This window comes from Indicator indicator, chromosome Z (genome assembly GCF_027791375.1).
Source record: "Indicator indicator isolate 239-I01 chromosome Z, UM_Iind_1.1, whole genome shotgun sequence".
Classification (NCBI taxonomy): Eukaryota; Metazoa; Chordata; class Aves; order Piciformes; family Indicatoridae; genus Indicator; species Indicator indicator.
Genome location: NC_072053.1, coordinates 60,322,371 through 60,349,557, shown reverse-complemented (window position 1 = coordinate 60,349,557; position 27,187 = coordinate 60,322,371). Strand labels below are relative to the sequence as shown.

Below are 27,187 nucleotides of genomic sequence, written 5' to 3'. Positions count from 1 at the left end.
TGCAGCTGTAAATCCTAGTCCTCCAAGGTTTGTATTTTATAGAGACTCACACATTTTTAAATCTTACATTGCTTAATGCTTAAATCTCTCTTTCTGATCTTTGTGATAGTTGTGGAATCCTGAAATCCGTGAACTGTCTTCAGAAAACTGCTGATATTGTTGTTGCTGAGCACCATGTTATTGTTTGACAGCACAAGTATGAGCTGCTGCTGAAAGGGGTAAACCATTGTGCTGTCTCCTGTGGTGACTTCCTTTAGAGTTAAGTCTGGGAACTGATGTGGTTTATGGAAAGCAAACACCCCCAAATTGCAAAATCTTGCACTGAATGTGGTGAGACTATTCTTTATCCCATACAGTAATGATCTTCACAAGCTTTTGACTACACACTTGTGTCAAAAAAGACATTTTTGAGTATGCGCTCCTAATATACTTATCCATATACTTAATTACCTTAAATTATATACACCAATTACCTTAAATTATGTATACTAATGTTGTGTGTAGTACGAAATAAAAATTAAAGTATGAACTAAAGAGGAAATGAACACTTAGAGAGACTTTTTTATTTTAATGCTGCAAAAGGTTTTTTCCACCCATGTGCCCAGCCGGCTGCCTTGTGTACCCCTAGAGACTGCTGCAGTGCACTGTGAACCCTTTGAGTGTTTTTGTCAGAAGAAGAGGCATTATAATTTCCTATAAGAGTTACAGCTAGGGAGTGAAGGAAGGAGTGCCTGTGTTTGGAGGACGTTTTTTTTTCCATCTTTTATTTATCTTCTGGTAAACCACTTGGTAGTTGACATACTGTCAGTATCAGTGGCTAAAGACCAGAACCTGAAAGACTGGCAATAACTTCTAACTGGACATCTTTTCTTTCAGCATAAGCTATTTCAAAACTGACTAAAGAGGAAGGTGTTGCAGAATTTAAATATTTGGATTAACTTCTCTTTTGGGACTGCATTTTTATTAGACCTTAGATGACTTTCTTGAAGAGTGCTCCTGAGAGGAGAAGGTTGGCAAGATCAGTATCTTCCAGTATACTATGTTTTCTGTTGCATCGTTCAGATTTTTCTGTATAATGTTCATACATGAGCAAACGCAAGCATATTTTGCTCCTTTCTTTTTGCTATAGGTAATAGCAATCATAATGTCATTAGTTCACTAAAAAGTTGACTTAGAATTGTTTACCTTTTGGTATTTTGGAAGCTATCCAGTTCTTGCAGCTTGAGTGCACGGAATGTCTCTGGGTTATTTCTACACTTAAGCATGCCAGTAAAGTTACATGAAATTTATTTTCCTGTGTAGAAACTAACTCAGATGCATTAATATGTGCTTGATAACTGACTGAAGGATGTGGTGATAAGTTTCCTTGTTACAATGGAATTTTAGAATTTAACTAGCAAAGTGAAGATGTAAGAGGACTCCAACTATTTTTCTGTTTGAGATTATTCAGGTTGTTTTGTGGTGCTTTTTGTTTTAGTTTGTTTTTGTTTTGTTTTAATATATATATTTAATTAAAAAACAATAACAATGTCTGTTTCAGTTGTAAAGAAACTGTGGTGCTGAATTAATTTTAAACTTAATTCTGAGGGCTTTCATGGTAGAGACTCTTAATACTGATCTTGAAGCTGTAAGCAGTTTGGCAGCTTTGGCTTGAATGTAGTGCTGTGCCAGTACAAGTGCTGTGCTGAATGAATATATTAGCTCTTCTCAGTGCTGGCTCAAAGGCTGTGCTTGTAGCTGTATCCACAACTTCATGATGTGATGATAAAAACTGAGGCAGTACTTAATTAATTTCTAAGATTCTTTAAATGTGCTGTTTAGTCTATTTTAAGACTATAGTTTAATTGTAAATTAAAATGAACTTACTGCACTTGGAAATAGACTTCTAATTAAAATGAGAAGTTTAATGAAACTTCCCTACTTCTTGTATGGAAAATACATCTTTTTGCAGAAGTAGTTGAAAACTGGAAAGTAGTAAGAGCAAGAGTGCTTCAAATTAACCTCTTTTTGAGGTGGATTATAGAAGACTTACGAATTTGCTCTGTTGAAAATAAGGTCTTGAGAAGGACTGAAAGGGCTTCTATTTTGCGCTTATTTTCAGAACATTGTATTTCACTTGAACATGCAAAATTGCTATGCAAGAGGCTTACTAATGGGATTTAATTCAGCTCTTAAGCAATTAAATGCATCCGCTTTACTGTGGAGAACAAGAAATTTATACGAAACATTTAAAAGGTTTCTCATCATTACAGATATATCAAGGTTATGTTTTTCAGATAATCAAGGGAAAGGTATCTGTTCAGAGCCTGGATCTGTTTTCCTGAGAAGCATAATTTCTCATTTCACAGCAGTGGATATCAAAAGGAATAAGATGGTCAATGCGCAGTAATGAATAATTACTTTAATCATTTACAGTATGATGGTTCTTCTGTAAGGGATTAAATACATTGGTATATCAGTACATTGGGAAATGAGTAGTTTGATTCTGGAGATGACAGGAAAGGAATGGTCCATCAGAAGCAGAATTGAATTGTTTTCTTGAGCTGTGAGGTATTCTACATGTATTTCTTCCTCTTAAATCGGATAGATTGGTTGCCTCTAAACTTGTTCAGGAAGTTAATTGTGTGATTTCCTGTCAACTAAAATGGACAGAGTGGTAAAGGAAGTTTGTGAGATTGGTTTGGTTTTGGTTTTGTGGAGTGTTGTTTGTTCATTTGTTTTTCCCCCAATGCTGGCAGACCATGTTGATTATTCCTTGATAGAGAGGCCTGATTTTGCCCACAATATTTCTGGCGGTGCAGAACATAAACTTTGTGAGTCTGTTGTGGGGTAGCCACACTGTGTAGCTGCTCAAAAACCATACTTTCTCATCTGTCTAATTCTCATTATCAGTTTGCCCAGATTATTCATATCCTATGCTTATGGATTTATGTATGAATCATAATGTCAAGATACTTTTTATTTTTTTTAAATCTTGATGCTTTTGCAAATACGTTCTTGTTATTTAAGTAATGTTTGTGCTATGGAGAAAAAAACCCACAACAATTTGTACCTCAGATAAGACAACACTCTTGCCTACCTGCAGATGTCAACTGAACTTGAAATGATTCTATCTCGTCATACCTCATTGGTTGCAGGCTTTCAAATTTTGGCCTTTGTATGACTGTTTAGACTTCATTGCTTTCCTCTGAAACCTCTCTTCTGTAAATATGGCTGGTCTTTATTAAGAATGCAAAGATTTCAATCTAAACTTCTATCCTGATGTGACAGCTAGATCAAGTGGTGTTTCCAGAGGTACTGTTTAGTAATCTGCCTTGAGGGAGACTTCATTTTGATTCAATGTTTAGGAAAGTATTGAAACTTTTGTGCTTATAAAGGGCTTTAAACTCAAAATTCCTGGTGTTGCAGTAGAAGGGGTCAGATAATCTTTGAATATTATGCAGTATTCTCATGCCTGCATGACTTAAGTGATGTGACAAGTTAGTGGTTATGGAATACAGCAATGATGATTAAGTTAATCAAGATCAGTCAAGGATCAGATTCTGGCTGTTTTCACCAATTAAAGTACTCTTCAGTATGGATAGTTTTGCTGTTGTTGCATTTTAGAATTAATTTCAGTCCTTTTCCTTCAAGCAGAAGTCTACCAGATTGCAGTTTGTATCCACTCCATATTTGGAATGGAGGATTGTCATCACTTCCTTTAAAGAAAAATGTCTGTAGCCTTTGTGTAGTTGGTAAGCTGGCAGATAAGTTAAAAAAAGTTGTGTGCATATTAGACGTTAAGTGGTGGTGACCTTCATAAACAAGGTTCCTGCATATCCTTTTTAAGTGTACCACCTTGTGAGAACCATGATTTACTCCTAAGCTGAAGTCGAATGCATAAGTTTTTTGATTAATAGTCTTGTCAGTCTGGTCAATACATGGTAATACTTGTAAGAGTTGGGAGGGAGAATGGATGATTCTCTGTCCCTTTAAAAGGATTGAAGTAGAAATGGCTTTTACAATCAGAATATGTATGTATATATGCACACAAAATGCTGCTTAATGCTTCTCTATTAAAACCAGTTTTGAGCTGCAAGACACTGAAATACAAGCTGATGGCAGAGACATGTAGCTGGCTAATTCTTCAGTTGACATGTTAATTGTAACTATAAATTTATTCTGGTTAAAATTGTTCCACTGTAATTAGAGTACAACAGACTTTAATTTCTGCTTAAGATACCATTAACATTCTTTGTTTGATGCTATCTCTTAAAAATCTCTGGAAGTGGATGCCAAAAGCATTTTGCTGCTGTATTGTAAATTTGCAATTGTAGAGAAGGTAATACAGGCAAAGCGCTTAAGTTTTGGTCTCTTGGCAGGGCACTTGAAAAGGGTCTCCTTTGGTTGAGTTGAGAACCAACAGTTAAAGCTTTTCATGTTTTATTCCAAAGATTCCTTGGTTTTAAGAACACACAGTGTTTTATCTGGATTGTTTATCTTTTACTGCTTATATATTTTATCAGGTGACTGCTAAATGCCATTTAATGGGCTAGTAGGCATTTTTAGGTTATGACTGCAAAGATACTGGAACCACAGTATAGTAGTTTTATATGTGCTTCAAATAAGAAGGAGGAATTAGAAATTCTATTCTTAAATTTGCTATAATGTATTCCTAATTTAAACCAAAGCAGTAAAGCATCTAATGTGACTGCTGAATTTTCTGAACTGCCATCAACAGGTAGTTATTCTATAATGACTAGCAGTGTTTCCTGCAAGTGTGTGGATTTTAAGTTTTTCTCAAGAAAGTGCTAAGGAAGTGTTTTTGGCAGACTAAGATGTCTTGAACGTGTTTTCTGTGTGGTTCTTCTGCTGTTTTCTATGTGGTAGCAATATGAAACTCTCAAGCTTCCCATTTAACTCCTGAAAAATCTGAACATCTGAATCTGTTTTGCTAACTTGGCATGTTTACTTTTGACTAGGAAATTATCAGAAACTTGTAAACTGTTCAAGGTACCTGTGGAAGCTACTGTCTTTGAGTAGCAACCTTTTAAGTGGAAGGTCACTGTGTTCACTTGACTTGCACCATCTTTGGAGTACCAAAGATTCATACTATTACATCTATTGGTAAGATGTAAATTAATGATGTCATTAAGACGTAGAAAGTAATAACCTACTCGTAAGTTTGAGTTTGCACTTTCATTGCGTCTCAACAGAATGAGGGCTATTTCAAAGCATTAATTGAGAACGGGGTACATCAGTTCTTATTTTCTGTACTAACTTATGATAACCTCATCACCATCTTTATCGCAATAGAGGACAAGTAAGGAAGAACTAGAATTGCATGCAACATTTAAAGTTCAGGTACACTAAAGACTTTGTTTTTTCTTGGTTCACCCAAACCAGGCATTTTTTTAATTTGGTTTTTGCAGTCTTTTCTGTTACTGTGTAGCAAGGCCATAGTTTTCTGAAAGTGTTTAGGGTAGATCAGAAAGAATTCTTTCAAGGGTAATGAGAGATATAGACAGCATATTTTGGATTTTTTTTATTGTTTTTTTTCCCTTATTTTTCCGTGGGCATTTAGTTTCAGGTGCGTTAATTTCCAGTACCTAGTAAGATACTTCTGCATTTTTTGATAGGTCTAAATAGCAAATTGCCTTTCTTAAGTAACTGTTTCAGTCAGGTTTGAATATCCATATTTACTGACAGTTCTGGGGGTTTAATGGGAGAGAAGTTTAGGTAAATTCATTTTGGCATAAATGAAAGCATTCAGGGTATTTAACAGAGCTTCAGGGTTAGCACTTCTGAAATGTATATGGATAAAGAAAATTGTTGTTTCTCAACAATATAGATACTGTTACTAATTTAGAGTAGATTGTGTCAATATTGTGTCAATTTTAAGACAGTATTAATCAGAGTAAGAGATTTTAAAAGTAATTACCTACAATACTTACTCCTGTTTAGAGCTGTTGTTTCCCTTACAAAAAGCACTGTCTGTGGTAATTACTGCAGACATCTCTAAACTCAAAGCTTCTAGCAGATAAAATTAGGATTTTGTTTTTGAGGCTTCAGCTGTAGCTGATGAGGACAGGAACCTGTTGTTGTACAGAATTGTTCTGTCAGTACCTCTACTGATGAAAGACAGTTTTCCTTTGTTTATTGTCCTCAGTAAGTATGTTAAATGATGACAGCATTAGTATTGGAATATGTAAGTGCAAAGCAGTTCTAAATATAAGCAGCTGTTCTTACGATTAAATGCAGCAGAATTCCACTTCTGTATACCCTCAGAGAAACTGGAGCTTGAAAAGACAAGGCACTACTTTCAGGTACTTGCAATAGAATGGATTAGCTAGAGAAGTTACTTAACTGCTTAGGGCATGCCAATTGAGGGTGACCCTAAAGAAAGCAGCCTGAAGAGCTGTATAGTCTTAGATGCAGACTTGCTGGTTGTTTTGTCTTTCAATTGGGGCTTCCATGTCGTGAACCCTGAAGAGAAGAAAGAGCAGAATAAGTCATGTGCAACTATTCTAGTACTTTCTCATACAGTTCAACATAACCTGAGTATGCTGCTTGTATGCTGCTTTTCAGATGGGATCTAGAGGAGCTCACCAAAATAAATGTGCTGTGTGGCATAATATCACTCAAGAAAACTCAGTAAAACTAAACAGCGATTCCTACCGGCAAGAAACTTGTTCATGCACCAGTGTGTTTCAAGCTGTGAAAAATCTGAAATTTCTCCTGGCTAACAGTTTTTTGGGTTTTGTTCTTTATTTTTTTTTCTCATTACTAATCCCCTTCTAATAAATGTGGAGGCTATTCACAATTGTCACAAATAACTTACTGTTTTGACCCAGCACTGGAGATGAAATAGTAGATTCTATTGCTGTATCAGCAGTAGTACAGCAATAGAAATTTCTGTGTAGGAACAGAATTTAACTATTTCTTGTCTAAATTTCTATCAGAGTATGATAGAATTGTTAACATGTAAATGTACCATGTTTTTCCTTTAACAGTACAAAAAATTGCCATAGCTCTGAATGTTCTTTGGACTGATTAGGTAAAGGCATTATTTTTGGATAAGTCTGAAATGCAAAAACTTTATCTTCTCTTTCCCCTTTTGTTACACCCCCTCCAAATCTACAGTGTTAGTATTTTTATTTTTTATGAAGATCTTATCGTACATGTATTGCTGTTCTAAAATAGTGCTGGTGCATTTTTTTCCCTTCAGTATGTGGCTTGAGTAGAAGCATTGTTTCCTCATGACCACAATCATGAAAAATACTACATCTGCTTTATTTACAGCTGAAACCACAGTGGTGCTTTCTTAATCTCACATTAAAGGGCTGAACATGAAGCCTTGTGCACTGGAATTCTTTTGTGCCCACATTCTGTAGTATCTATTCACAGTGATGCTTTATTGGGCACCCACTAGAACTGATAACCAGCAATAACCTTTCTGTTACTACATTATACATGTGCTTCAAAATATTTTCGTAAGAGATATTGCATAGCATGGAGAGACAAGACATAGAGAACAAAACTTTCTTGTGTTCATAGTGTGCATATCTTGGAGCTCATCTGGTAACTGGTAATTCAAAATACCCGTTGCAAACCATTATCTTCTTCCCAGAATACAGCAGCCTGAGCTATGGACTTGAGTACTATAGTAAAATGCATAGTTCTCACATGATGGTTGAGGTAGCAAGTTACCTCTGGAGATCATCTTGGTGTCCAGGTTCCATCAATACCTGACCAGCCATAGCTGTATGCTGTTGTACACAATTGTCATTTATCTAGATACTAGGATATTCTTCACCTTCTCTTAAAATCAAAACATGCAGGGTGGGTCTTTTTTTTTTTTTCTTTTGTTTTGGTTGGGGGTGGTGGTGGTGTTTGTTTGTGTTTGTTTGTTTTTTGTAAAGAAGCTAGAAGTAACTCAGTGTTTCACTATTCACTAGTTGTATCTAGTTTCAGTATTTTTGGACACAGATTTCTTCTAGCCTTTCCTTGATCATCCCTGACCAGACTTTCCAAGAAACAACTTTACTGTTTCTTACTAGAGACATGACATGCCTTTTTTTGTAGTGCTGGAGGATGTTATCGGAGGTTGGCAGTTTTCTTGGCAAAGCATAAAAATTGTATTGATAATGAGTCTGACTCCAATTATTTTAAAGTATGAGCTTTAAAAGTGAGTTTGTTGCAAGTATAATATAATGCTTTTCTATGAGAATTAAGAATGGATTTTATATCAAGGAATAATTCTGTGCAGCTACACTGTTTTGTACTTCTGTGGAGGCTTTGTTGTCATGATTCTCAACGTATGTGTTGATCTGTCCTTAGTTTTAGTGTTTCTCTTTTTCTTCCCCACTTCTGAAGTGGGGTGGGAAGAAACTTCCAGTAATTTGTGCTGGAAATACCAGAATCTGATGAGGAGGACAATATCTTGAATAAGTTTATTATTGCATTTCTAGGACAGTCATCTCAAGGACAGGTATTTTACTTCTAAGAGTATCAGAATAGGGCAGTATGTAGGCTCATTCCTTCCTGTTGCGAACTTCAGGTGTGCCTGAGTTGGGCAAGGATCCTGATTAGAGAACATTTCATTCCTCCATTCTGGTTTAGTCAGGTCAGTGTAGGCAGAGCAAATGAGTGGCTTGCAGCTATATGTATTACATTAAAATTAGTTCTCATTAAATAACTGCTTCTTGATGTAGAGATGCAAGAATTCTCTGTAAAATCTTAAATGTAGCAACATGGCAATTCTCTTCTTTGGACCTCATGGTTCTTCTTGCCACACCAGAACTTCTTTATTTGGTTTGAGTGTCTGAACACTAATAATCAGGAAGTCAATAGATTCAGCTAGTCAAGGGCTGTTTAAATCTCTCAGGAGTTAACAGCCATTAGGTTTCTTCTATCCAGAAAATCCAGCAGTTCAGCAAACCTAGTAATTTCCAGTTATGTTTCTTTGTCCTCTGTTTAATGTATATAACACGTTATATGCATGTATGTGCACACACATACATGTAAAATATATGTATGTAAAACATGTATTTTCATTATTTTAATCCCTTTTTGCAAACCAGAAAACCCAACATTTAACAAAGCTATCTCTTTGAAGGTAATGATCTGCAAACAGAGAATCATTCTGCCTGCTGGTGGAAAGCTTGTGCCATACAGGGTCTCCAGGTACACCTGTTTTTAGGATATTTTCATAATGCAGAGTCAGTGAGAGAAGCACTGACAGATCTATGGTAATGACCTTTGGATAATGTTGACATAAGCAAATTGTTATTTTTTTTAAATAAAAAAATTAAGTGTTTTAAGCTGAATATAAGGGAATATGAATGACTCTGTAAGTGACAGTTGTGTAAATGTTCCCTCTGGATTCTGTACTGATGGTATACTTGGTATTAAATTCTGCTTCCTTCTGATTACATTATAAAGTATTTCACATGAAACTTTCTTACTCTGTCCGTTCAGCATGGAAGATAATTCTTGAAAACACAATTTGTATCCAGTCTGTTTTGTGTCTTACTTAGCAAATGGGAGATTTGCCCTTTCCCTAATTTAGGTAATTAGACATCCAGTCTTGAGCCCTCCAGGATGCAGGCTGCTTCACAGCTACTTAAGCTAGTATGTTGAATAGTACTCTGTCAATGTTACTCAGATTCTTTCTAGTGTATTCTCTATACTTCTTGCCTTGGATAACTAACATACTTTGCTTGAAGTGCTGCCTGCAGATTTCTCACAAGAGTAGGAAATATTTAAATTGTGTTTAAACGTTTAGGGGTTTGCCTAGCTTCAGAAAGCAAAACCGCGTCTTGAAAAGCAAGCGTGCAATGAGTATGTGTATATACACACACGTTAAGCATATATTCAATATATATCAAACAGTTAAGATTTTTACATTTTAGGTTGAATTGTAAAGGAAAGCCAGTCCATGGGACTGGTGTTTTCTGCATCTGTCATCCTTCCTTTTCAGACATGGAGGAGTGTTTAATAGAGACTTCTTTTCCCTCCTCCTTCCTGAAATGCCACTCTCCCACCCTACTTTCTAAAAGCAGCATCAACTTACAATGAATAGTAGAATAGTTTGTGGGCAAGTGAATAATTTATTTCTTGAAAAAATGATCAAATGACAGTTTAGTCTGAACTACAGGAAACGTTTTAGCTGAGACGTGTAACGTGGTAGAATAGTGTAGACTTTCGGATTAAGTAGTAAAACTTCTGTGCTGTAGAAGTTGGTGCACTTGAAGCCTTGTAGCCCTTTTTCTGAGGCAACAGATGTTTCTTTCTTTGGACTGTAGACCTGATTCTTAAAAATACTTTTTTGGTCTAACTGCTAAAGGTTTGCTGTAACTGAAGTAGAATACCTAAGCTGTCTGTGTAAGTTTGTTCTATATTTGAAGTGAGTGAGATGGTGCCTCATGCAAGCAACACAAAAGGAAAAGCTTAAAACTTCTGCTGTATCGTTCTTTAATATTTCTATTAGATGTTTGTGGGTTTTTGTTTGTTTGATGTTTTTTTAATGTTATCAAATGTCCTCTCCACTCTGTTAATCACATAATATATAAACTTTTTTTTCCAAGGAGCCGTTCGAAGATGGCTATGCAAATGGTGAGGAAGGCACACCAGCTGGGGAAGCAGTCACCACTTACACTCCAGATAGCAAAGGGATGGTCAAGTTTGGCTGGATAAAAGGTGTATTGGTAAGTTTGATGTATTGTACCAGAGTTTCTTATGGATAAGATCTTTCTAAGAGGGGTTGTGATAGCACTGTATAAAGAAAAGTTTATGTGTATGAGAAGTGTGGGAAAAGTCATCATTTTAAGAAGGGCTGCTCTTGGTTGTATTAAATTTTGAGGAACTAAATACTTCAGGACTTGAAGTTTTGAAAGACTCATAGCACAAGTTTTAAAATTTTTGAAGTTGTGTAACTTCCAAGAAGTTAAAATAATCATGTAAATATTTGTGTGTTGTAGAAAAAGGATGTATGACTCTTAGGTGGTAAAGAGAAATGCAAATGGAGAGAACTCAATGTATGTTTACTTTGGATCTGTAAATGTAGGTTCAGACTGAAGTGTTAGAAAACTTGATTTTTTAAATTTATTTTTAGAGAAGTAAAAAGTGAGGACAATACCTACCTCTAAACGGCAGAACTTGACCAGGATCAAGTATTTAAATTCTGTTGAACTTGTTATAAAAACATCATCTTTTCCTAAGCTGTGGAATACTTAACAGTAAATACAGCATAGCCATGGCTGAAAAAAGTTTGTGTTGCCTTAGAGGCATAAGCCAGGTGGGTGAGTATTTCCAGCTCAGAGGATTTACATTTTTGCCAATATGTTCTGAATCTCTGAAAAGTTTGACTTTTGGGGGTTTGGAGAGGTCCACTTGTCCACTCCTTCTAGTCTTAGTGACCACCTAAACTTTTTGTAGGATTGATAATATACTCTCTAGGTAAGAGAGGTACCGAAGACCTACTGTTAGCCTTCTGTCTAAATTCTGTGCAGTGCAAACTCAGTTGAAGACTAGGGGTTTAAAATACAAGGACAGAAAAATGTCATGACATGACCAACCATCCTCCTCTTCCCCTGTTTCCCCTTCTGTAAGAGTGCAGCTGCCTTATAATTTACAAGAGTTGTGGGACTGGGAAGTTGTGGGAGCTGTGTTGTTTTTTTTTTTTTTTTTTTAAAGAATGAATTCTTTAGTAGGGTATTGCTTTAGTGCATTTTGGGATGGGAGATTGGGGATTGTAGACTTAATAATTGTTATAGACCTTACAATGTTACTTTTAGGCATTTTGTGTAGTAGTATAAATATTGGACCCTAAAGATTGGGGTCTAAATGATTTCTGTTGTTTAGTGAAGACATATTACAAGTGTCAGACATTAAAGTACTTTGTGTTCAAGATAGTAAAGGTTTAATCATATTTAGACTCAATCAAAAACACCTAAATTTGTGTAAATTAAAAATATCTATACTTGTGAAATAATTTTTAAAATAGTGAGGAAAGACTGCAAGATAATTCCAACAAGATAAAAGCTGAAATAATAAGTGGAAATTACTGCACATGTAAGACCTAACCTACATAAAATTCCTTTTACCTTAGGTACGTTGTATGTTAAATATTTGGGGTGTGATGCTCTTCATCAGACTATCATGGATTGTTGGACAAGCTGGGATAGGTAGGTGTGCTAATGCTATAATTTTGTATCAGTGACTTTTAAATGTGATCTAAAAAATCCTGAGAGTACATAAACAGGGGTAGAAAACAATCTTAACATTGTCAGTTTTTGAAATAATGTACCTTTAATGTAAACTTGTGATGTTACTTAGAGTTTTTTCATTTAGCTGTAAGATATGTAATTTAAAATTGCCGTTTGTAAGTCTTCAGTGAACTGTCACACAAAACTTTAGATCTCTGGTTATTAAAATCTGCATAGACTGTCATATATAAACAGCTTTCTTCAAAGGCCTAACAGTATTGGACTGCAGAAAAATACCTTTTGCAGATGAGAGGTGTTTCCTTGAAACTCTAGGAAGCTTTTACTCTGCTGATGTAAAGAAAATGTTTACCTAGTTTGTATCTCAGAAACTGCTCTGTACAGAGGGGAAATGAAGAAGTCTTTTCTGAGTGTGCAGGACCACACACAGTAAATTGTGTTGTATTTGCAAGAATAATTCTTTAAGCCAAGTTAAGTTGAATATATTTTTATTTTGTATATATATTTAAGTAATTTTAATACTGCTGAACTTAGACCTTTTTCCTCTGTTTTTCCAAAAGGTCTGTCTGTCTTGGTTATTGCAATGGCCACTGTTGTTACAACTATTACAGGACTGTCTACTTCAGCAATAGCCACAAATGGGTTTGTAAGAGGAGGTAAACCTACTTCCATAAAGTTTTTAAAGGTTTCATCACTCTGGAGCATACACTTTAATGATGGGATCTGTAATTTGTCTTGCATTCTTTTAGCATCAGGGAAAAAAACAGTACAGATGAAATGTAAAGCGCTAATGTCCCCTGTGTTCTGTGTTTGATTAGGCAGTAACGGAGTTATGAAAATAACTAACCTCCTAATTTGATTTGACTAGTGGCTTGCCTTTCCACTGTATTAGAAACATGATCTATTCTTAATTTTTGGAATACAAACGTTTTTAGAGGCACATATCCAGGAATGATTAGGATCTCATTATTATCTTCATCTTCACTGGCTGGTTAAGAATGTATGTACATGTGTGCTTGCATGTGTTCATGTCCTGAAATAAAGCTTACTAATAAAAAAATGTATCCTATAAAAGCATGAGGTATGTCTATATGAGAGCATAGAAAAGGACATGTTCTGTTATAATTTTTTAATAAACAAAAGAAACTATCCAAACTTGTTTATTATCAGAAGCTTCCCTGAGGGTGATGGTTTTCATTCCCAGCCATAGTTTGTGCTGTTGTAATTCCTAGAAAACAGTTCTGTAAGTGGTGGGTAGCTGACATGCTGAAACTGCTTCATGACGTTACAAGACTGCTACTAGTAGAAAATGCGGAATTTAATTAGAAGCTTATAAAATTGCCTAGATTAAAAATGGAGAGAAAAACCGCACTATCACAATGTAAACAGACTCGATGGGAAGAATCAACTATGAATCTTAGCATTGTCAAGCTTAGTTTGTAAGTGTCCTTTCCTTCTCTAAATTGCATTGTGTATTGGATTTTCCTGTTCTTTAGAAAGCCCTGGTTTTGAGTCACTTGCTAAATAATACTTTACTAGAAAATGTGAATTACTGGATGGGAAGAACTGTAGAGTAAAATTATAGCTGTTCATATGAAAAATCTTACAGTAATTTTCTTGTGTTTAATGCTTTCATTTACAAAGTATGTTAAAGCTGGGTGCCTACATATATACAACAATTGTAATGCAGTGAAATTAAGGATTTCCTGTTGCAAATTTCTAAGTTGTACTTTATTATATCAAACTGCAGCTGGAAGGTTTTGTGCTTCTAGAAAGTTTGGCTTCAAATTAGAGGAATGTACCTTTGCTACTGTTTAAAAATTTTTACTCTCAATGCTGCAGGTACTCAGTTCTCTATTTGTCACATGTGCATTTTGAGGTATTCTGTGTCAAGCTCAAAATTACAATGGTTAGGTTCTGAAAAACAGTGATAGTTTTGCAAGTCCCATTGGAGGCCAGAAAATCCCCTTAACAGAGCTTTAACAAACAGGTCATGGCGATTTGGAACTTGAGTGGGTTTATTACAGTACACTTTGCCAGTTTCTTGAGCTATACCTAATGCAAATATGGTAGAACTAAGCACAAATGCTTTGAGTAGTTTGAAATGAAAAGCCCACTAATACTGCTGTTTGTGTTTTACAGTTTCTTTTTTAACCACAGAACTGTTTAAATAGCTGATTAATGTGATGTGGTATGAGAGTCAGGTGGTTATTTCCAACTAGTGTCTTTTCTTAAAATTTTAATGTATTCCTGAAACTAGAGCATATTCCTATCTCTAAAGCAAGTACTGAGTTGAGGAGTTATTTTCTACTTCATAAGGGAAGATGGTAGATAAAATGTGATCTTGTCTGTATAACCTTGAAGTTGCTGTGTATTGTTAGGCTCTGTCATGTAGTGCTTTTTCTGTCTTTTCTCCTTTTTTCTTTCAGGAGGAGCATATTACTTAATTTCCAGAAGTCTGGGGCCAGAATTTGGTGGTGCCATAGGTCTAATTTTTGCGTTTGCTAATGCTGTTGCAGTAGCAATGTATGTGGTTGGTTTTGCAGAGACGGTTGTGGAGCTGCTGAAGGTATACAGATGATAGTGGTTATATTGATTACGCTGCCGTGTGGCCAAGTTTGAGATGTCACAGAATCATAGAATGGGTTTGGGTTGGGAGGGACCTTTAAAGTTCATCTAGTCCAGCCCCTCTGCCAACTATATGAGGTTGCACAAAGCACCATCCAGCCTGGATGTTTTCAGGGTCAGGGCACGTACAGCCTGCCTGGGCAATCTGTTCCAGAGTTTGCTCACCCTCATTGAATGTACCCTCTTTTAGTTTAAAGCCATTACAGGTTGTCCTATCACTGCAGCCCTATTAAAAAGTCTGTCCTCATCTTCTCTTAGGTCCCCTTTAACTACTGAAGGGCTGCCATAAGCTCTCCTTGCAGCTTTCTCTTCTCTAGACTGCACAATCCCAACAGTCTTGGCCTTTCCTTGTTTTTGTGGCCCTCCTCTGGACCTGCTTCAACAGGTCCATGTCTTTCCTGTGCTGACTTCTTGAGAACTGGACACAGTACTCCAGGTGGGGTTTCATCAGAGCAGAGAAGAAGAATTACCTGCCTTGATCTGCTGGCTGCAGTCTTTTGATGCAGCCCAGGATGTGTTTAGATTTCTGGTTTGCAAATGTATATTGCTGGCTTATGTCCAGCTTTTCATCCATACCTGTATCCCCAAGTCCTTGTCTTCAGGGCTCTTCTCAATCCTTCGTCATCCTGCCTGCATTGACTGGGAGTTGCCCTGACTAGTTAAAAAATGTGGAATGAGGCACAAGATGGCTACTGATATGTCAGTAAAATGCTGCTGTAATTCAGTAGCGTTTTGGTAAAAAGTATTTCAGTATTGAGTGGAAACTCCCCACACTGTTTATTTCCTTGAGAAAAAACAATGTGTAACTTATGGTAAAGTCCGAGCTGGCTGGTGAGAAGAGTGGCAGTACAGATGCATAATGTGGAATCCTAAGTAGTTAATGGTGAGACTCTTATTAGTGACTTTTCTTGTAACTTTATATTAAGCTCACTTTCAAAGGATTTCTGCTTAATTAAAACAATTGCAGAAGTAAAACATGACTAATAAAACTTGTCTAGTGTATTTTCTTATCAAATGCGTAATACTGAGGGCTCAATCATACTGTTCATAGCTGTAAAAAAGTTTGTAATACATTAGAAGAATTAAGAGTAATAGTGAACAGCAAGCAAGATGCACATATAGGTGCAAGATGGTAGTGGCTACCTTACTGACTAATCTAGTTCTCTTGTGGTTGAAGACAGACTGTTCTCTCTATGAACAGGAATGACCATTTCCAGTTAGAAGATTCAGTGATTTAAAACAAGTGAAAACCACATTACTTGTGTCTACACAGGAAATTTTAAATGAATACATTTGTTGTGGTATAGAGGTTAAATCTGTTACTGATTTATAGTCAATAAATTGATACTGTGTTCTAGGGAGGATAAATACTTGATAAAATGTATGACTGGGTATTTTTATTTTATTAGGAAAATGGAACGCTGATGGTGGATGAAATGAATGATATCAGAATCATAGGAGCTATCACAGTAGTTATACTGTTGGGTATTTCTGTTGCTGGAATGGAATGGGAAGCAAAAGTAAGGAACTTGCCTTTTATTCTGTACTTCATAACATTGGTCTCATTTTCTATCTCAGCTTTTTGATTTATCTGAAATTGTATATATTATATTCAGTGTTGCTTCATGAATGCTATTTTAGATGTCAGTCAGTGGGAAGTTTTTATGTAATAGCTCTCTGTCTAGCACTAGTGTGTAGAGGTCTGGATGGTATTTCAGATTTTAGACCACTTTGCTCCAGTTGAAATGTATGAGCCTATAAGAACCTAAAAATCAGCATCATGTACTCTTAATGACACCGCCAAGTAGGTTAATGGTATTATCCTTGTTTGGGCAATACACCACAGCAAGAAGAGGGTAAGAGCATTAGCATAGGAATTTTCCCTGACTGGGAACTTCAGATGAGCTCTGTGGATGGAAAGCACAGGACTGGAGCTGAAGCCTGTCTAAAGTAGCTTAGTTTCTGCTAACTCAACTCTTCTAGTTTCATTTTCACTTGGAAACAGCATACAGTGTGATGCAGTCACTGGGTCCTGCACTGAGGGTTGTGGACATTGGTGATAAATGTGTAAGAGGGAATGAATGAGTGATGAGTGTGTAGGGGGGACCTCTTTCCTCATCTTGTAGCTTCACAGTTTAACATCAACTTTGTCTTAAACAAAAACATGTAGAGATCATAGGATACCTTAACACAGAGGATGCTTTGTTAGTTTTCTGCTCCGCATTACAAAGCACTGTAGCTGGTTTGCTGTTTCCTGCACTTAGTAGGCTTTTTGTGAATATGTTACGTGTGCTCAAAAATGATTGAGTCTCACTTGTTACCGTTTCCCATTTGATATGTAGTTTGCAGTAGCTTCCATTTTCTGCAGTGAGAGGCAATTGAAGGAGCTTCTTTGTGTAAACACTCAAACAGTTCCTTGTGCTCCTGCATCAACATGATGGTGATATTTGTAATTGAAATGAAAAAGTAGTTTCTCTTACTGTTGCTTCCAGTCCTAAAAGCAGAGATTCTATGAAAAGGAAATGAAATAAAGATCAAGTGCATTACTTGAATCTACTGCAGGGAGAAAAGAATCTAAGAAATTGACTTTGGCATGCTTTTTAAACTGAACAGCACACTTAAGTAAACAGTTTCTACAATTCTCAGGTAGTCCTTCAGTGCCCGACTTCAATTTGTAGTGATGTCTTTATGCACCTGACTTTGAACAATACTGTCTTTCTCTAATCTCAACCATTTAGTTTTCCTTTGAACAAATTAGCTGTTATTAACCCTATGATTACTGTCACTTAAAGTCACAAGAAATAGCTTGCTTTTGCTCTGTAGCATAAGCCAGTTCTACACCAGCTTGCACTGAAACACTCCAGTTCAATGTTTTTCTATCAAACCTGACCTACAGTGTCGCTTCCACATCATCTTTATTAGGAAACAGGTAACTTTCAAAAATTCTGTGCTTAATGCAAAAATTGAGGCTTGTTGGCTTGTTTTCTGCATCATGGCAGATGGCAAATTGGAGGATGGTAATCAGCTGAACCTGTCAAACAAGCACTTCCTGTGAGTTAACAATCAGCTTAGCATAGTAAAACACTAGTACTTCCCTCTTGATTAAAGTATCTTGATGTTCTTCTATGCCTTCATCATGATTTAGGGAATGCCTTGGAACATGAGACAAGGGAAATACATAATAATGTCTTCGAAGTAGATTTAAAAGCTAAGAGAGACTGGGATTCCAGAGAAACCTGCTTAAAATACGCTTTTAAGGAGTTTGTGGTCTCATGCCACTTAGTTCTTGAAGACTTAAGCCTATTCTATTTCTGAGACCTGAATATAAGGAAGTTACTCAGAAAATGTTTCTGGCTTCACGGGGAAGCCTGGGTTTGTTACTGGGTTTATACCTACTTCTGGCAATTGCTCTGTGGCAACTTTGTGTTGAATTGTCTGGTCTTACTGAAGACTTCCATAAGCACCCAGCTGCATCCTTATACCTCTTAGGTGTTCTCCAGACTTGGCAAAGTAGAAATCCAAATATCATTCACAAACTAGTTTCTTCAGGTGATTTCCTAACTCACCTCTTGGCTGTGGTACTCTTGTCGCTGTAATACCCTGTTTTCTTGCAAATCTGTGTGAATTGAAAACTTTTTTGTAAGTCAACAATGCCACAGTGCTGTTGCATGTTAAATTCTGATCCTAGGCCTGATAAAAATGTCAAATTGTGACTAGGTTCACCCAATCCACTGGTATATGCCTTTAGAAGAAATCAAATAACAAAAAACAAGGCAGTGTAATTTTTTCGAAATGTGAAACCTCAGCCACCTGTTCAGTGCCTAGGTTTATCTTAAACTTTGGAGGTGTTGGATGGTTTGAAGTACTTCCTGTTTCTAGTGGAGGCTTTATAACAGTTTTGTTGAGCAGTGGCTAAAAACCTAGGTTGTAATAAAAAAAAAGAGAAAATTAGAAATTATGAAGTAATTGTGGTAATCTGAAATTTAGTTTCATAAATGAGAACATGTGTAACAATCTAGCTGACTGCATTAAAAGAGCAAATAAAAGCCATCTAATTCACAATGTAATAATTCTTAGTAAATACCACATAATAAAGCATAAGACAGAGTATTGTAATCATGGTTAATAGGAAATAGTTGGCATTTATATGCATTTAGCTCTTTTCTTGTGAATTTCTTCAGTCTACTCCATTCCTTCTGAAAGGTTTATGGAGAAAATAGTTCTGAATATTTTGTGTCTAGAAGTATTGAGGGGTACAGTAATCAATTCTCTTTTGAATGGATGCTAGATTTACAAATGATTCCTGTTTCTTTATTAAAAAATCTTTGTATGTGTTCTGTCCAGCTAGGCTTACTCATTTGTGGAAGACAAACTGATAGGACTAAGATGAATATGGAATCAAGTAAATATTTACATTTTAGGACAAATATTTTATCTTGAAATTGTGAAAAAGAGCAAGTTCTTCTGTCTGACTGCAATTGTTGTGTTTTAGGCACAGATAGTCTTGCTGGTGATCCTCATAATTGCTATTGGAGACTTTGTGATAGGAACATTTATTCCTTTGGATAGCAAGAAGCCTAAAGGTTTCTTTGGTTATAAAGGTATGTTGGAACAGTTAATGTTGTAAATAATATCTTTGCAAAGATAACACGTAATGTAATAATGAAGTTAAATTTCTAAAATAGCTTACAGCTCTGTTGAGAGATTTTTTTTTTTTTCTTTCAAACTTCTGTGGTTTTGTTCCTTAAAGCAGTTGGGCCAAAATTTGGTCATGTGTGCTTATTATTGATTAGATAAAATTTTTAAAAACTTGAGTGATACTCTTAAGTACTTTTTCTGATTTTGAAAGCTATTTAAGATTGCTGGGTTGATTTTTTTTTTTTTTTTTTTTTTTTTTTTTTTTAAGTGATGAATGGTGACTTGAATGTTCTACACTTAAGAAGGTCATATAGCTGTGATTTTCATCTTTTTCATAGAACTAATAAAGGCTGGGATGGGCTATTACTGTAATATCTATATGGATATTGATAGGCATAAATCTTTTTCTACAGCTGAAATATTTATGGAGAATTTTGGACCAGATTTTCGACAAGAGGAAACTTTCTTTTCTGTGTTTGCTATTTTCTTCCCTGCTGCAACTGGCATACTTGCTGGTGCAAACATCTCAGGTGATCTTGCGGTGAGTAGTGAATTAGCAAATGCAGTTCACAAACACTGAGTGTATATCTACCTCTGTAATCACTGCCCACTGGTGTTTTTCTTGCAGGATCCTCAGTCAGCCATCCCTAAAGGAACACTCTTGGCCATCCTAATTACTACATTGGTTTATGTAGGAATTGCAGTATCTGTAGGTAAATAGAGAATGTTTTAAACTATCCTTTTCACATTCATTCTGAGGGTGTGTTTTGAATACAATTTGTGTAATTCATTATGTAAAGTTATATGCATTTGACTTTCATGCTTGGGAGAGTTATAGCCAGAGGTTTCCCATTTTTATTGTTGGAGGTTCAATTTTCAGCTGTTTCTGTAATTTTCTAAAATTAATGATATTTCTGTAAGACTAATGACTGCTTCAGGCTAAAGATGACAAAAGGTTTTCAATAGGTATTTCCTCATTTGTTGCAATCATTTATGTTAAAAAGGTTACAATTTAATAGTGGAATAATCTTTGGATTGGAAAACAATCAAGCAATTGCATTTATTTGAAGTTGGCTACTTACCTGTGGAATGATCAAACAGTTCTTTGAGAATGCTTGAGCAGTAATTCCCTATGGATGTGATCTATCTGGACTTCTTGCAAGGCCTTTGATACTGTCCCTCACAACATCCTACTAGCCAAGTTGGAGAGATACAGATTCGGTGGGTGGACTGTTCAGTGTATAAGGAATTGGCTGGATAGTTGCATCCAGATGCTAGTGTTCAATGGCTTGAAGTCCATTTGGAGAGCAGAGACAAGTGGTGTCCCTCAGAGGTCCATACTGGGACCTGTGCTCTTCAATAGTTTTATCAATGATCTAGACAGTAGGATTGAGTGCACCATCAGTAAATTTGCAGACGACACCAAGCTGAGTGGTGTTGAGATCCTGTCCCTCTGGTGTATTGACATCCAGAGGGACCTGGACAAGTTGGAGAGGTGGGCCCAGCTGAACCTCATGAGGTTCAACAAGAGCAAGTGCAAGGTTCTGCAACTGGGCCAGAACAATACTCACTATCAGTAGAGACTGGGGGATGAGGTGTTAGAAAGCAGCCCTGTGGAAAAGGATCTGAGGAGTGAGAAGCTGGACATGAGCAGGCAGTGTGTGCTTGCATCCCAGAAGGCAAATCATGTCCTGGGCTGCATAAAAAGATGTGTGGCCAGCAGATCCAGAGAGGTGATTCTGCCACTTTGCTCTGGTGAAACCTCACCTGGAGTACTGTGTCCAAGTCTGGAGCTTTCAATGTAGGAAGGACATGGACCTGATGAAGGGGGTCCAGAGGAGAGCCACAAAAATGATCAGGGGGTTGGAGTACCTCTGCTATGAAGACAGGCTGAGGAAGCTGGGAAGCCTGGAAAAGAGGAGGCTCTGGGGAGACCTAGTAACAGCCTTCCAGTACCTGAAGAGAGCCTACAAAGAAGGATGGAAAGAGACTTTTTACAAGGGCCTGTAGTGATAGGACAAGGGACAATGGCTTCAAACTAAAGAGCAGCATATTTAGATTGGATGTTAGGAAAAAACTCTTTGCTATGAGCGTGGTGGAACACTGGAACTGGTTGCCCAGGGAGGCGGTTGGGGTCCCATCCCAAAGTGAAGGTTGACAGGGCTTTGGGTGAGCTCATCTAGTTGAGGATGGCCCCTGCTTACTGCAGAGAGGGTTGGACTAGATGACCTTTGGAGGTCCCTTCCAACCCAGACCGTTCTATGATTCTGTGATCTGCCAGCTGATTTTAGGGAGTATTGCCATGTTCAGAAACATGGTAGTTTTATTTTCATTGGAAAGAGGAGAAATAATCCCTAGACCAATCCGAGTCATGTATAACCTCTCCTGGTCTATCCTGACACAACTGTGGTTTGAAATACCTCTGTAGAAGTTAGTTGCCTTAGGGTTTGATGCTGTCTGTATGAGCTCTGCTTTAGGGCATCCGTGGTCAATGAAGCTTTTCCCACCCATAAAATAATTCTATTTGTAATCTTAAGAACATAAAATTGTAACTCTTCTCATCATAGGCAATAAGTACAATCATAGGAATGTTTTTGTATTAAATACATTGGTTTCTGGCAGTAGTAATCAATTTTCTTACACTACTTAGCTGTGCTACTTTTTGAATGAAGGTCTCATTTATTACTGTTGATCTTGCCACTAATGATACTTGCTTTTCAGAGATAACAATCTTGCTAGTCTGTCTCTGTTGGCTATTATTGTGCTGTAGCTGGGCCAATAGTTTCTCTGTAGTGATTGTAGTTTATGCAGCCTAATGACCTACGCTTATTCCCTAGTTAGATGGACCTCATAGACCTCTGCTACCAAATTTGAGTCCTTGAACCCACATGAGAGCAAAATGTGCGTTAATACTAATTTGTTAATGGAGTTTCTACTTACTCCTTTTGGTGCTAATATACTTGTAGAAACATTTCTTCTTGTCTTTAGTAGAAGAAGCCACATGAAGTTTTAGTTGAGCTTTGGCCCTTCTAATTTTTCCGTACTTAGCCTCACATTTGTTGTCTTCTTGAGTGGCCCACCCCTTCTTCTAAGTGCCATAAACTCTCGTTTTTACTCCAAGTGTCTGCCAGAGTTCCTCTTTCAGCCAGGCCACTTGTGTTCCCCCATCCACATCCATGGGGATGGCTTGCTCCTGTGCCTTTCAGACTTCTTTCTTAAAGAATTTCTAGCCTTCCTGGACTCTTGGCCCATCAGGGCTGCCTTCAAATAGACTCCTATTGACCAGTCATCTAAACAAGCCAAAGCCTCCCCTTCCTGAAGTCTATGGCAAGTCTACTGACCTCCCTCTTCTCCAAGAATTCAAAACTATAATTTCATGATTGCTGTACTCAGGTCAGCCTCCAACTGTTACATCACTCAAGTGTTCACAAACAAGTCCAGTGAGGTGATTGCCCTATTTGGCTCCTTCACCATCTGCATCAGGAAGTTACCTTCTACACATTCCAGGAACCTCTTGGACTGTTTTCTCTCTGCTGTATTGTTTTTCTAGCAGACATCTGATAGATTGAAGTCCCCTGTGATAACAAGGCCACTGTTACTGCTGGCCCTCCCCCTGCTTCATCAGCAACACTTGTTAAGCTGCTGGTGTGTTCCTGTGGTGGTGTTTTGGGGTTTTTTTCTGATGTTTCCACAGCTCTGAAAGCTCCTGTTTGCTGTGATCCTCTTCTCTGCTGTGCATATGCCTGCTCTGGAGCACTCTGCAGATGTGCAGAATGAAAATAGTATAAGCAACTTTTACATCAAAATTCTCGAAGGATGTGTTCCAAAAGACAATATTTATTGCTTTAAAAGTAAGAGAAAGTCTAAACCTAAACTTTTGATCAGGGTTAAGGAATACCTTCTGTAAGCAGGGACTAAAACTGAGAGCCTAACCATAGCCACTCAGTAGCAGCGAACTAAAGCTCTCTCAACTGCAGTCTGAAGAACTGGGTGAATTTGTGGTGGTTGCATGCACTGAAGGGGACAACTTGATACAGGTGGTCTGTTAACCTTTTAAATCTGACAGCATGGCAAAACTTGATTTTACTTTGGCAAGAATATGTTTATAAATGCCCTTGAAAAGGCAAAATCCTGTTTTTACAGGAAAGAAGACCTAGATATTCTTAGGGAAAATGCTGCCAGTAATTTAAAAATAAGTATACCTTCTGAATAATGTCTGGATTCTTAACTTAAATCCAAGGATCTTCTGCTGAGAATGGAGCTTGTCCAGCTGGCTTCTGTTCTGCAGTTGCTCATGGTATGGCTGACATAATGTTAGTTGAAAATGCCAGTTTTGTCATACGTGAAAAATCAGCCAGCAAGTTGGAGCTGAACTGTGAAAAGGGGAATGAGGAGAAGGAGGTCCGTGATAATGCACTATGGCTATTTAACAGGTTGCTCAATGTAATGGGTGTGCTACTGCTTCCATTACCAAAAATATATTCACATATAGGTCAGTTACTGTCACATCCATTTTATAGTGCTTGAATCGCTAGGGCAAGTACTTGTGTAGTGGAAGAGAAGAAACTTTGTCTGATCAAGAGCTTTTAACCTTATTTAAAACAAAACAATAAAAAACCCCAGCCCCTCCACTTACCCACAGGAAATATATGAGAGGTGATCAATAGAGGAGACCTTTACTGAAATTTACCACTGAAGCCTAATAAGCAACTAATAAATCTGAACATTGGGAGATTAAGTATGTCCACCTACTAGGGCCAGGTGTTAATGTGAACTGTTAATGAAGTTTCTGTGGCTCAGAAGCAGTCTAAATAGGCTATAGGTATGTAGGAGTTCATTTTTCCAATGAAAGAGACAAAACACATAGACAACAGGGATTGTTATTGGAGAAGCTTAAGTCTGCAGCATGTCAGTGCTGTCCTTACTTTGCAAGTAAGTAATGTAGGTTCTGAGTAGTCACTTTTTCTATTCCCAGGACCTCCTTGTCATTTCAGGAAAAGCTATAAAACCAACTGATGGTGCAAAATGGTAACTTCAGTTGAAGAGCTATGCAGAAGCTCATGATCCAGAGGGACAAGGTTGAGCTAAAATTGTGCTGTTAAGCAGGTCTATTGACATTGTTTTCCTCTGTGCTAAAACTCTGCTTTTCTTCTTAGACTTGGATTTTATTAAACTGAAGAACATCTAAGGCAAGAGAGCAATTAGTTTGCTTATTTGTTCTTCATAGTGAATATGTGCATGGTACAGAAATTTATTAAAAATGTGAATGCCTAATTTTAGTGTTGCTCTGAGAGAATACACTTATTTAAGAAGCTTCTTAATGCTTGCATTTGTTTGGTTTTATTTTTGTGTGATTGTGTCTGCTCTAGGTTCATGTGTTGTTCGAGATGCCACAGGGAGCATAAATAACACTATTGTCACCGAGCTGACAAATTGCACTACAGCAGCTTGCAAGTTAAATTATGATTTCTCATCCTGTGAGACAGGCTGTCAGTATGGTCTGATGAACAATTTCCAGGTATAAAATTTTCTCCTAAATCTGTTGTTGAGTTTTCTTCTTCCTTCTTTTTTTCTGATTTGCACATTAAGAAAAATCATAGATTAAAAAATAACTATATCCACAAGTATAAGGTTTGTCCAAAATAGTGAAATGGTATACTCTAGCTACTATGTAGAACAGTGTAACTATGTTAAAAACATTTGGGTGTACAAGTATTTACTTTTCTTCTGAGTAAACTGCTTAGGTTAGGTGGTAGGACTGCAACTTTCTCTTTTTAGGTATCTGAATGTCACCATTCAGTGATGTGGATACAAGTACCCTGTTGTTCAGTAATAATGCATAGTAATCATAGGTAGCCTCTGTCAATAACTTGTTCCATAATTTTAAGTTTCTTAGGAAATACTCTCACTTTCTAGAATGTTTTATATATTTCTGACCAGTGTCCTCTTTAATGGTAAGAATGTTGTAAGCTTTCATAACACCTGATGTTACTGTGTTTAAAAATCCTCCAGAAGTTGTGGAGTAATTCATAGTCTTCATGTTAGAATTCTCAGGTAATTGGGATGTTCATGAACTATTCTGAAGGATTTGAAAGAAACCAAAGAAAATACAGACTGTTTTATAAGAGTAAAGTACATTTCTGTAGTGGAATTCTTTGAGTACCTGTGTGGTATTAGTTTGTTCGGATTTAGAAAAAGTCTGTATTTAGAAGCACTTCAGAATTAGTCTTGTGTGGATGAGTATTTTGCAAGATGAAATTACTTTCCTCGTTTAAGCCCAAAAGAACCCAATATATCATCAGATGTATAGCTGATTGGTTTAAAGAGTACTTCTGTCTCCAAAATTACTTTTGATTTTCTGTGGAAAAACTAGGGGTTCTGATTAGGGAAAGTCACTTCAGAGGCAAAGGGCTGCACAGAGAATGCCCTTCTTGCTGAAAACTTGTTAATACAAATTAATTGCAGGTCCCCACATGCTTCAGCTATTTTTCTGCTCAGTGACATTTCTGCACTCAGGCTGTCACCTGGTAGAAGAGTAACTTCAGAAACTTCTTTTGGGCTCTGTACTTCTGTCTGGAACTTCCTTAGGTTAAGTTATAATGCAGAATTTGATTAACTTTGGGTGAAAGTCAAAAGTAGCATTGAACCATTGAACTCCATTCCAGAAACAGTGTAAAAGTTCTTCTAAAACATTCCTCCTATAAATGACAAGTTAGCTGAGCGGGGGAGTTGAACAATGCTTTGTTCATAGTCATTATAAAAAATCTAACTTTAAAGAAGCTACTGCTTGTTTTCATGTGGCATTTTTTTCTGCTACATCATGCCTGGACCAAAGAACTGAAACTGTAATCAAAATATGATACTTCATTATCCTCAGTGTTTGAATGTAAGAAACGGTTTAAAGAGTAAATGACAAGCAAGGTAGTGAGTCCATTGTCAGTAGTAACTATGCATCAGTCTCAGCAGGCTAGTGATAAAAGGGGAACAGGAAAATTCTTACTAGATACCTGTCCTAATTCTGCGTGTTCTTTCAAGGATGAAAATTTTAGTGTGCTATAGCTAATTATGTATGTAGGTTACTTGTTTTTGTGGTCATGTGTTCTGGATTATAGTGTGTATGTTGCCAGGTGGGGAGAGAGGGGTGTTTAACATGCTGGTGTACTGGTTCTGCTGGAATTGATGCTCTCTTACATTAGTAACCTATATTGTAACTTACTAGCTTTTAAAATGGACAAACATTATCTATACCTTGCTCAGATTTCTTGATAATTTATAAAACAGATAAAATACTAAAAACAGACAGTGCAAAGAAATTGAGGCAGTGAGCAGAACCTAGTAAGAGAATGTGAAATCTGAGCAGATTGTAAAACTAGAACAAGAAGTTGGTGCAAGTGTGGTAAAGTGAAGACCTTGAAATAATGTACTAAACCAGATGGGAAGAAAAGTGATTCAGACTTTGACACAGATTCCATCCATAAGAGGTTTTTCCAGGAAAAATTGATGAACCTGTCCTTGCAGGGAAGAAAATTTTCATACTGCTGCTACAAAGACTGTTCTGTGATTATGTTGCTATAGCAAACATTTATTTCTAAAATATTTGTCAGTAAAGCATTTACACCCTTAACTTCTCTTTTACAAATAAAAGGTTATTTCAGACTGACATTTACAACCGACTTTGATTGTAAAACTAACTTAAATGTGGGTGTAGGAGGGAT

At 36.9% G+C, this 27,187-nt stretch overlaps 1 protein-coding gene across 1 annotated transcript in view; it reads left to right on the top strand.

Moving 5' to 3' along the window:
* The window catches only part of SLC12A2 (solute carrier family 12 member 2), a 61,813-nt gene that overhangs the window by 5,175 nt on the left and 29,451 nt on the right, over positions 1-27,187 (top strand). Inside the window, 9 exon segments of the mRNA XM_054397599.1 lie at positions 10,569-10,688; positions 12,092-12,167; positions 12,767-12,862; positions 14,636-14,775; positions 16,244-16,354; positions 19,327-19,435; positions 19,886-20,013; positions 20,101-20,185; positions 24,842-24,990. Coding sequence (XP_054253574.1) covers positions 10,569-10,688; positions 12,092-12,167; positions 12,767-12,862; positions 14,636-14,775; positions 16,244-16,354; positions 19,327-19,435; positions 19,886-20,013; positions 20,101-20,185; positions 24,842-24,990 — 1,014 coding nt within the window.